At 44.1% G+C, this 11,444-nt stretch overlaps 1 protein-coding gene across 4 annotated transcripts; it reads left to right on the top strand.

Annotated features, from left to right (window-relative positions):
- Nucleotides 1–256: 256 nt before the first annotated feature.
- On the top strand, nt 257–11,210 carry LOC119965974 (ATPase inhibitor, mitochondrial-like). Of its 4 annotated transcripts, none has more exons than XM_038797060.1 (3): nt 257–446; nt 2,494–2,606; nt 10,932–11,210. In XM_038797060.1, exons 1-3 carry the CDS (start codon nt 372–374, stop codon nt 11,083–11,085), a joined length of 342 nt encoding a protein of 113 aa, XP_038652988.1. In that variant the 5' UTR covers nt 257–371; the 3' UTR covers nt 11,086–11,210. The 4 variants fall into 4 exon arrangements, with proteins under 4 accessions (XP_038652988.1, XP_038652997.1, XP_038652971.1 ...); XM_038797069.1 differs by lacking the exon at nt 257–446 and adding an exon at nt 552–578; XM_038797043.1 differs by lacking the exon at nt 257–446 and adding an exon at nt 560–693.
- The last annotated feature ends 234 nt before the right edge of the window (nt 11,211–11,444 follow it).

Raw genomic sequence — 11,444 nt, 5'->3', positions numbered from 1 at the left:
AGGTGTTCGGGATCACATGGCGTGGGCGGGCCGTGCTCTCCCTGATTGACAGGGGCTGGGGATCACGGGGCGTGGGCGGGCCGTGATCTCCCTGATTGACTGGAGCTCTGGGTCACGTGGTGTGGGCGGGCCGTGCTCTCCCTGATTGACAGGGGCTGGGATCACGGGGTGTGGGCGGGCCGTGCTCTCCCTGATTGACAGGGGCTAGGATCACGGGGTGTGGGCGGGCCGTGCTCTCTCTGATTGGCAGGCGCTCGGGGTCACGTGATGCGGGCGGGCCGGGCTCTCCCTGATTGACAGGGGATCACGGGGTGTGGGCGGATCACCACAGTTTGCTCCGCGGCCATTCGGTCACCACAAGGACGTAGGTGATGGCGCGGCTTGTTTTGCTGAGGAGTCAGTTCATTCTCGGTCGCCAGCTGCGGAGCTATGGCGACAGCAGCCAGGTACCGGCTCCAAGCGGGAGAGGGGGCGCTCAGAGCCGGGGGCGGTGAGAGCCGGGCTCGGCTCTCGCGTTGGGGCGGAGTGATACCTGCTCAGGGGCCTGGTGACTCGGCTTGTGGAGGATGTCGGGCCTGGTGAGTGATGGGGCAGCTGGTCTGCCCCGGGCTCCAGCAAACCTTAGATACGAGCAAATTACTGCGGATGCTGGAATCTGAAATAAGAACAGAAAATACTGGACAACCTCAGCAGGTCTGGCAGCATCTATGGAGAGAGAAGGGAACTAATGTTTTGGGTCTGGATCCAGACTCTAAATGTTAGTTCCTCTTTCTCTCCAATTAAAGCTTGACTGGAGGATGCAGCATCCCATTCCCAGCAGTGTCCTCGAGCCCAAGGTGAATGGGCCGGGTGGAGCCTTGGGCCCAGCCAGTGCCTGATATTTGGAATTGAGGCCTTCCCTTGTGGGGGAGTGAGAGGGAAGCAGACTCATTGGGAGGATTCCAGAGCTGGGTGCAGTGTTTCGTTTTGTTGTCTGGAATGCCCACCTCATAGCCTGTCTCAGCAATAACTATCAGTTCAAATTGGATTTCTTTCTCAGTTGCTGGTGATGTTTTAAAATATTCAACTTTGTTAGAATGGAGAGACTTGATCTTTGGGTAATTGATTAGAAATTGGGGATTAGAGAAGGGTGAGCAAATTCTTCTGTGATTTAATGCTACTTATGTCCTATTTCAAAGGTTAAATTATTTAAATTTGTTAGTGGGATTTATTGCTCATCCCTTGTTGCCCTTCAGAAGGTGGTGGTGAGTTGTCTTCTTGAACTGCTGAGGTGTGGGTCCACTCACAATGCTATTAGGGAGGGAGTTCAAGGACTTTGACTCACTGAAAGAATTACAATATGTTTCTATGATGTGGAGATGCCGGCGTTGGACTGGGGTGAGCACAGTAAGAAGTCTTACAACACCAGGTTAAAGTCCAACAGGTTTGTTTCAAACACGAGCTTTCGGAGCACGGCTCCTTCTTCAGGTGAATGGAAAGGCTTGTTCCAGAAATGTTTATATAGACACAGTCAGAGATGCCCCGGAATGCGAGCACCTGCAGGCAATCAAATCATCAAAGATGCAGAGAGAGAGGTAACTCCAGGTTAAAGAGGTGTGAATTGTCCCAAGCCAGTTCAGTCGGTAGGCCTCTGCAAGTCCAGGCTGGACTTGCAGAGGCCTACCGACTGAACTGGCTTGGGACAATTCACACCTCTTTAACCTGGAGTTACCTCTCTCTCTGCATCTTTGATGATTTGATTGCCTGCAGGTGCTCGCATTCCGGGGCATCTCTGACTGTGTCTATATAAACATTTCTGGAACAAGCCTTTCCATTCACCTGAAGAAGGAGCCGTGCTCCGAAAGCTCGTGTTTGAAACAAACCTGTTGGACTTTAACCTGGTGTTGTAAGACTTCTTAATATGTTTCTAGGTCAGGATGGTGAGTGGCTTGGAGGGGAGTTTGCAGATGATGGGGTTCCCATGCATCTGCTGCCAGTGACAATCATGGGGAAGTGGTTTGTCTCGTGGTCTAATGCCTTGCTCAGATGTCAATGATACCTTTATCAATTTGGCAAGAAAGGTATTTTGCAAAGGAGCCTGAGTAGACAACTTTTTTTTTGAATGACTTGTGATTTTCAGTATTGATGGTCAGCAGTGGGAAGTGAAGCAATACACCACCGTTCCCAATTTAAAATTGGTCCTGTTTGCTTCCCACTGGTCCAGGCATTTTTGCAGGTTAGGTAGCAACTGCCTATTGACCGAATATAAGTTTAACTTGAGTTTAGTATTCTGGAATAACCTGGCTCCTAACTTAATTATTAAGATTATTCTGGTTTACCCTCCTCCACAATCTGAGTTTGCATTGAACGCAGTGACAATGCCGCTGAGATGTCCAGGTGTTCCAATTTGTGTACAAGAGCTGTATCATTTCCTACAAAAGGAGGTAGTTTTTTTTTGTAACTTGGGATAATATTGTCTGTTTCTAACACTATTGACATGCATCACTGTTTCAGCTGGGAGAACTGGGCAAGGGAGCTGGCAAGGGTGGTGGTGGTGGAGGAAGCATAAGAGAAGCTGGAGGTGCATTTGGCCGAAGACAGGCAGCAATTGAGGAGAAATACTTCAGGTAATTATTTCTATAATCTTGGAATTTTGTCATTTATGGCCTGCAGTTTGTTCCCCATCTCAATCCTGATGATTCTGATAACCTGAATTAAGGAGACGGTGGCGTAGTGGTATTGTCACTGGACTTGTCATCCAGAGACCTAGGATAATGATCTTGGGGCCTGGGTTTGAATCCCACCACAGCAGGAATTTAAACTCAGTAAAATTAAAATTCTAATGATGACCGTGAAACCATTATCAATTGTTGTTAAAAACCCATCTGGAAGGAAATCTGCCATCCTTACCTGATCTGTCCTACATGTGACTGCAGACCCACAGTAACGTGGTTGACTCTTAAATGGCCTAGCAAGCCACGCTGTTGTATCCCATCGCTAAGGAAACACAAAAAAGGAATGAAACCGGATGGACCACCCTGTATCGAACCAGGCACCGGAAATGACAATGGCAAACCCAGCCCTGTTGACCCAGCAAAGTCCCCCTTACTAACATCTGGGACTTGTGCCAAAGTTGCGAGAGCTGTTTCACAGACAAGTCAAGCAACAGCCTGATAGTCATACTCAAGGAATCATACCTTACAAACAATGTCCCAGACACCACCATCACCATCCCTGGGTATGTCCTGTCTCACCAGCAGGGCAGAGGCAGCAGCCCAGGGGTATACAGTCGGGCGAGAGTTGCCTTGGGAGTCCTCAACATCTACCCTGGACCCCCAAGTCTCATGGCTTCAGGTTAAACATGGGCAAGGAAACCTCCTGCTGATTACCACGTATTGGCCACCATCAGCTGATGAATCAGTACTTCTCCATGTTGAACACCACTTGGAGGAAGCACTGAAGGTAGCAAGCGTGCAGGATATGCTCTGGTAAGAGGACTTCAATGTCCATCACCAAGAGTGGCTCGGTAGCACCACCGCAGACTGAGCTGGCCCAGGTCCTAAAGGACACAGCTGATGGACTGGGACTGTAGCAGGTGGTGAGGGGACCAATAAGAGGGAAAGGCATACTCATCCTCACCAATCTGCCTGCTGCAGATGTATCTGTCCATGACAATATCGGTAGAAGTGACCCCCGCACAGTCCTTATGGAAACTAAGTTCTGTCTTCTCATTGAGGATACCCTCCATTGTGTTGTGTAGCACTATCACCTAAATGGGATAGACTTCGAACAGATCTAGCAACTCAAGACCTGGGCATCCATGAGGTGCTGTGGGCCATTAGCAACAGCAGAATTGTATTTCAACCACAATCTGCAACCTGGCATATCCCCACTCTATCATTACCCCAAGGCAGGAGATCAACCCTGGTTCAATGCAGGAGAGCATGCCAGGAGCAACATCAGGCACCCGAAAAATGAGGTGTCGACCTGGTGAAGCTACAGCACAGGACTACTTGTGTGCCAAACGGCATAAGCAGTTTGGAATAGACAAAGCTAAACGATTGCACAATGAATGCATCAGATCCAACCTCTAGTCCTGCCACATCCAACTGTAAATGGTGGTGGACAATTCACTAGAGGAGGAGGCTCCACAAATATCCCCATACTCAATGATGGAGGAGCCCAGCACATCAGTGCAAAAGACAAGGCCGAGGCATTTGCAAGAATCTTCAGCCAGAAGTGTCAAGTGGATGATCCATCTCGGTCTCCTCCAGAGGTCCCCAGCATCACAGATGTCAGTCCTCAGCCAATACGATTTACTCCACATGATATCGAGAAACAGTTGAAAGCACTGGATCCTGCAAAGACTATGGGCTCTGGCAATAGTACTGAAGACTTGTGTTCCATAACTTGCCACACCCCGAGCCAAGCTGTTCCAGTACAACTACAACACTGGCATCTATCTGGCAATGTGAAAAATTGCCCAGGTGTGACCTGTATGAGAAACAGGATACATGCAACCCAGCCAATTACCGCCTTATCAGTCTAGTCTCTATCATCAGCAAAGTGATGGAAGGAGTCAATACCAGTGCTATCAAGCGGCAGCAATAACCTGCTCATGGACGCTCAGTTTGGGTTCCGCCAGGGTCACTCAGCTCGTGACCTCATGACAGCCTGGGTCTAAACATGGACAAAAGAGCTGAATGCCAGATGTGAGAGTGACTGCCCTTGACATCAGACATTGTTTGACCGAGTAAGGCATTAAGGAGCCCGAGCTAAACTAGAGTCAATGGGAATCCAAGGGGAAAACTCCTTGGTTGGAGTCATACCTGGCACAGATAGTTGTGGTGGTTCGAGATCAATCAATCTCGGCTCCAGGACATCGCTGCAGGACTTACTCGGGGTAGTGTCCTCGACACAACCACCTTCAGTTGCTTAATCAATGACCTCCCTCGCATCATAAAGCTCAGAAGTGGAGATGTTTGTGCATTCATCCGCAATGTTCAGCACCATTCTCAACTTCCTGGATAATGAAACGGGCACCCCCGAGACTCGCCACTATCTGAAGAGCATCTATGGATGGGCAATAAATGCTGGCCTAACCAGTGATGCCCACATCCCGTAAATGAATAATTAAAATTGGATGAGGTGTTTGCAATCTGATTTTGATTTGAGTATCTCCTCAATTGAGAGGAGTTATCTCTGGAATTTACAACCTCTGCAACTCTCTGTAAACTGCTTTTTAAATTTAGAATAAACAATTCATTTTTTCCAATTGAGGGGCAATTTAGCATGGCCAATCCACCTACCCTGCACATCTTTGGGTTGTGGGGGTGAAACCCATGCAGACATGGGGAGAATGTGCAAACTCCACACGGGACAGTGACCCAGAGCCGGGATTGAAACTGGGACCTCGGCGCCGTGAGACTGCAGTGCTACCACTAGGTCACCGTGCCGCCCTTCTGTAAACTGTTTAACGTTAGCTGATGGTTGCTGACAAGAGTGATTAACTCGGCTTGTATTAAAATTCCAACTTTATGGCCTAAAATGAATGTTTGCATTCCGATTGCATACTTGTAGCATTTAATGATGCTGGTGTCGGCTTTTTAAATGGCGATGGCATTCAAAGTGAAAGCAAATGACTGGATCTGTTTTTGTACAATGAACAATTTTGTGGCTGTAGCTATCTGCTGGTGTAATGTACCTGTAATCTATCCAGACCAGAAGCAACTGTCTAATTTCGTATTTAAAAAAATAATGAACTTTTTTTTTTTTTACCTCAAAAGGCTTGAATTCCATGTTTCAACAGCCTCAAAAAATTCTTTATAAATTTGCAATGTTGTAAATGTTGTCTTGGATACCTCTATCTGATCTTCAATGCCATTAGTAGACCACCCTTTAACTTGGTTAATACTCAAGGCCCAGTTTTTGAAGTTTCTCCACAAATATACCTCTTGTCCCTGGTACAATTTAATTTAATCTTATGTTGCACTTTTTCCACTGCTTTTAGATCCCATCCTACAAAGGAGTCCCTACAACTGCTTCAGGCTCCTACTGCGACATAACCTCAGTTGTGCTTTTCATTTTGTCCCTTTTATAGTCATAATTATAGACTGCTGTCGATTGTTCCTACAATTTTTTTTAAAATCAATTTATTATGTATTTTCATACCAAATGTCTTGCTCTGTGCTGAACTACTACTTCTCTTGTTAGCAAATTGAAGAGACAATCCCTGTCACATATTTGAGAGTCTTTTATGTTCTGTACAGTGCAAAATATTTTTTTTGCAAATCCATCTAATTCACATTCACTACTTATTTTTCTATCTTGTTATTCAAAATATGATCTCCCTTTTAGTAATCCATGCTGACCAGTTAAAAGACTTGTTTCCTAAACTACTTGGCAATTAATTTCCATACTGTAGGCTTCAGCACTTTACTCACAATTGATATTGGGCTGTCTGGCCTACAATGCCTCTGTTTGTCCTTCTATTTTTTTGAAGGGGGCTGCTATATTTGCTGCCCTGGAGTACAATTTTCCTTTTCATAGAATGTTGTCATTTTCTGGTCAGAACCGTTACAACCCCATCGCTAGCTTTCCTCTGATTTTAAATAACTCCATTTAAGGTTCAGCTAACTTGTGTACATTAATGCTTGAGCATCCCCGTCCAACACTACTCCTTCCCCCACATCCTGTCTGGAAAGCTGAAACTGAGGACTTAATAAATATTTGCCATCCCTTTGCTATTTTGTATCCACCCACTGCCTTAGCTTTCTAATTTCTCATTTAATGTAAACTGATTTAGCTGTCTCATTATTTTTGTTAACTTTCCTGTTGCTGAGCATTTTAATTTGTTTGGTATCCTCTATCTTATTTCTGTTATCTACAGTTTTAAGTTTCAAAAGTTGTGAACAATATTTCTTTACTGGGATGCTGGATTCTCAACCTTTCACCTAGTGCTGAGATATTTCTCCATCTATTTACAAAAAAAAATATTTTTTCTACCTAATCTGACATGGTCACTTCCTAACCTGTGATAACTTGCTTTTCCCTATTCGGTACTCTTTTCATTACACACTTGAGCAATGCTCATGACTGTGCATCCAGGTTGTGTGGGTTAACCTGCAAGTAGCTGACTCTAGGTTACTAAGTAATTCACCTGAAGTTGTGATGTCAATTCCAAAGACTTGGTTAGTTTAAAGCCACTAGCCACACCATCCTGAAATGTGCAATCCTGATCTTTTGAGAAAATTATTTACATAATGGACTTCGCTATGTTTAATGTGCCCAAGGGGAATGGACAGTGAGATGGAAATTTAAAGGAATGTCCCCATGTGAAATAGATTTGTTTCAAATAATTTTTTTGATTCTGGGACACAGGCAATATTTCTTTAGATAAAGTTCCTGATGCTACATATTCAGTCGTTAAACATGCCACATCTCCAGTTTCTGTTTCGAAAGCTGATGGGGAGATGGTGCGGGTATAATAAATAAACAAATTAATATTTCAAATAAAAGTGGAACCTTTGTGGCTTCCTTTGGGCTCAGGTGAGGCCTAAATATTTAACAGCAAAAAGCTCAGCCCGATATCAATAACTTCAGCATATTTTCCAGTTCTGCATTTACCACATGGGTACCTGGAGTGGATTCTTGCAGTCTCTTGATAGTAAGAATACTGACATCTGTTTAATATCTACAGAGCCTAACAATTTAAGATGCATCATTCATTAAAAACAGAAGGCAGGGCAGCACGGTGGCGCAGTGCTTAACACTGCTGTCTCACGGTGCCGAGGTCTCAGATTCGCTCCCGGCTATGGATCACTGACAGGAAAAGGTAGTGGTTAATGGATATTTTTTGGGCTGGAGGAAGGTTTGTAGTGGAGTTTCCCAGGAGCCACTGTTGAGACCCTTGCTTTTTCTGATCCAAATTAATGACCTAAAACATGGTGTGAAGGCACAATTTCAATATTTGTGGATGATATGAAACTTGGAAACATTGTGAACTGTGATAATGTAAAACTTAGAAGGACATAGACAAGTTGATGGAATGGGTGAATAGAGGTCAGATGGAAGTTCCATGTAGATTTTGGCAGAAAGAGCATGGGGACAATATATAAAGGGTATAATTCTAAAGCGGCTGTAGGAGCAGAGGGACCTATGTGTATGTGACAGAATAGGTTGAGGGGGCAGTTAATAAAGCATACAGGATATTGGACTTCATTCATAGGAGCATAGTAAACAAGAACCATGGTTATGTTGAGCTTGTACAAGATGCAAGTTCCAATTTAACTGGAGCATTTCTGAGCGCCTCATTTTCGGAAGTATGTGAAGGAGTTGGAGAGAGTGCAGAAAAGGTACCTGAGAATGTTGGCAGATTTGTGAAACTTCAGCTATGAAGTTGGAACTGATTTCCTTGCAGTGAAGAGGCTGGGAGGATATCAGAGATCTGATGCTCAAAATCTCAAAGGGCCTAAACAGTGTGGACGGCGAGAAACAGTTCCCACTCATGAAAGAATCTAAAGTGAGGGGCACAGAATTAAAGTAATAAACAAAAGCAATGTGAGATTTATTTTTTTCTCACAGTAAGTAGTTTGGCTCTGGAATACTCTGCCTGAGTGTGGTGGAGGCAGGTTCAGTGAAAATATTCCAAAGAGAATTGGATTGTTATTTGAAAAGGGAGAACATGTAGAGTTTGGGGAGAAGGTAAGAAAATAGCACCAACTGTGGCTCATTTAGAGGCAAGTGTCAGCACAATGGACCAGGTGAACATCACCTGCACTAATAATTCTGTGGTTCCAATTCTGGGAAAGACCATGTTAGTGTTTTGATAAATGTGCTATGTTTTATTGCAAGTGGTTTTCTGCTGGATACCAGACTAAGTTATTCTGTGACATGTTTAAACTTCCTTCTTCCTTTGTACCAAACACCGCAATAACAAGCTTCATCCTTTGCCCCAAAAAGTCCCCAAAACAAATGTCATCGTGCACTACAAAGGTAGTTCGCTCCAATAGAAAAGCAAAATAGTGTGGATACTGGAGACTTGAAGTAAAAACTGTGTGCTGATAAAACACAGTGATTCTAGCAGCTTTGGAGAGAGTGAGATACCAGAGTTAATGTTTCAAATCCAATAGGAGAGTATTCGTGGAAGTTAGTATTTTTATTTCTGTACTTCCCTTGTAATCCATTCCAACAGTAAGGCTGCAAATTCGGGGTGGAGTTCTATTTTCGTGTTAGTTTAGCCCTGGACTAAGATTGTGCAAACTCACCATATGAAGGGCCTTGAAACCGGCAGATAGACTGAATCCTGGAGTTTCAGAACATCTATTGGATGAATCATTTACCTGTGGATTCATAAAACTAGAGAAAGTAATATGTCTGATAATTCACTTATTGAAATATTAACCTCAGCCCAAGACTGCAGTAGCTCACATCTAAATTTTTGCATGCATGGATTTAATGAAGTGTGAAAAAGGATTATCCAAGTTTGTTTGCATCCAAGTTGTTTGCATCATTGGGTCTCAAAGGTTGAGAGGTTTCTTCCTAAGTAAAAATGCAGTTGTTTCTTTATAACTGTCTTTATGAATACCTCCCTTAATCCAACACTGACTTGTTATGACTCCCTGGTTGTTTGAACCTGTTGCTGAACAGAAAGGCCTTTGCCTTTTCAAAGCATTCTGTTATTTAGCTATGGCTTGGGGAAAAATGATTTGACTAAGATTGCTGGAGTTGTGGATAGTGATGAAGATTGTCAGAGAATACAGCAGGATATAGGCTGCAAAATTGGGCAGAGAAAAGGCACATGGAATTTAACCCGGACAAATGCAAGGTGATGCATTTTGGTAGTTCCAGTTCGGGTGGGAACTATAAAATAAATGTCAGAACCATCAGGAGCTGGGCGTGCATGTCCACAGATCCTTAAAAGTGGCAGCACAGATGGAAATGGTGGTAAAGAAAGCATTATGGAATGCTTGTCTTCATCGGACGGGGCATTGAGCATAAAAGCTCGCAAATCATGTTAGTTATATAGAATGTTGGTGAGGCCACATTTGGAATACTGTGTCCAATTCTGGTCACCGCACTACCAGAAGGAAGTTGAGGCTTTGGAGAGAGTGCAGAAAAGGTTTACTGCGATGTTGTTTGATGTAGAGGGTATTAGCTATGAGGGACATGGAACATACAGTGCAGGAGACCATTTGGCCCATCGAGTCTGCACTGACCCACTTAAGCCCTCACTTCCACCCTATCCCCATAACCCAATAACTCCTCCTAACCTGTTTTTCTGGACACTGAGGGAAATTTAGCACCTAACCTGCACGTCTTTGGACTGTGGGAGGAAACCGGAGCACCCAGAGGAAACCTACACCGACACGGGGAGAACGTGCAGACTCCTCACAGACAGTGACCCAGCGGGGAATCGAATCTGGGACCCTGGCAACTTGTGCTATCGTGCTGAGACATTGAATAAACTTGGATTGTTCTCCCTAGAAAGACAGAGGCTGAGGGACGACCTGATAAAATTTTATAAAATTATGAGGGGTATAGATAGGGTGAACAATTGGAGGCTTTTTCCCAGGGCGGAAATGACAATTAAAGGGGGCACAAGTTCAAGGTGAGGGGGGCAGGCAGGTTCAGTGGAGATGTGTAGGGAAAGATTTTTGCACAGGGGGTGGTGGTGGCCTGGAATGCACTGCCAAGTGAGGTGGTTGAGGCAGATACATTAGCGACCTTTAAAACGTATCTAGATAGACACATGAACAGACGGGATATAGAAGGATACAGGCAGTTGGTCCAGATAGGACACGTGATCGGTGCAGACTTGGAAGGCAGAAGGGCCTGTTCTGTGCTGTACAGTTCTTTGTTGTAAATCATTTTTTTATGTATGGCTTATATCACCATAGTGTTTTTTTCTAATGGCTGGCCACATAATTTGAGGCAATTCTGTTTTGTTGCAGGGAAAAGGAAAGTGAACAGATTGAAACCCTAAGGAAGCATCATGAAGACGAGATTGATCATCATGAACATGAAATACAGCGTTTACAGAATGAGATTAAACGCCGCAAAACTCAAATCAAGAAGCTGAAGTCTGACGGCAATGACAGTGACTAGGATTCCTAATGTTCCTTCCTACACAGCTTTGCATATCTCAATCATGGAATTAATGCTGTTTGTGTCATTGTTCTTGGATGTAAATTATGCATTATCAAATAAAAATACATTGTAAGTTCCCTAAAGGTGCGTGCATATATAGGTGGTTTCTCAACTGTGCACAACTGAGTTTTAATCTCTAAACTGAGATATTGAACAGCCAGTGACTTGACCAGAATCTGTTCATGGTTAACCTCAATTAAATTAGTTTTACTAAAATGCTGCTAAGACTTGGGAGCAAATGTTGATCATGTAGTTGTTTTTGCATTTAGAAAGTCAGACCAGTTTCTTATCTAATTCCGAAGGATTTCGAGGTTCTG

This window comes from Scyliorhinus canicula, chromosome 1 (genome assembly GCF_902713615.1).
Source record: "Scyliorhinus canicula chromosome 1, sScyCan1.1, whole genome shotgun sequence".
In the NCBI taxonomy this organism is placed as follows: domain Eukaryota; kingdom Metazoa; phylum Chordata; class Chondrichthyes; order Carcharhiniformes; family Scyliorhinidae; genus Scyliorhinus; species Scyliorhinus canicula.
Note: the sequence above shows the minus strand (reverse complement) of the source record. Positions and strands in the feature narration are given on the sequence as shown.

Coding starts and splice junctions, on each gene's coding strand:
- LOC119965974 (XM_038797043.1), top strand. CDS start 586: ATGGGGCAGCTGGTCTGCCCCGGGCTCCAGCAAACCTTAGATACGAGC. Junction 694..2,493: donor ATACTGGACAACCTCAGCAG/GTCTGGCAGCAT, acceptor TCACTGTTTCAG/CTGGGAGAACTGGGCAAGGG. Junction 2,607..10,931: donor ATTGAGGAGAAATACTTCAG/GTAATTATTTCT, acceptor GTTTTGTTGCAG/GGAAAAGGAAAGTGAACAGA.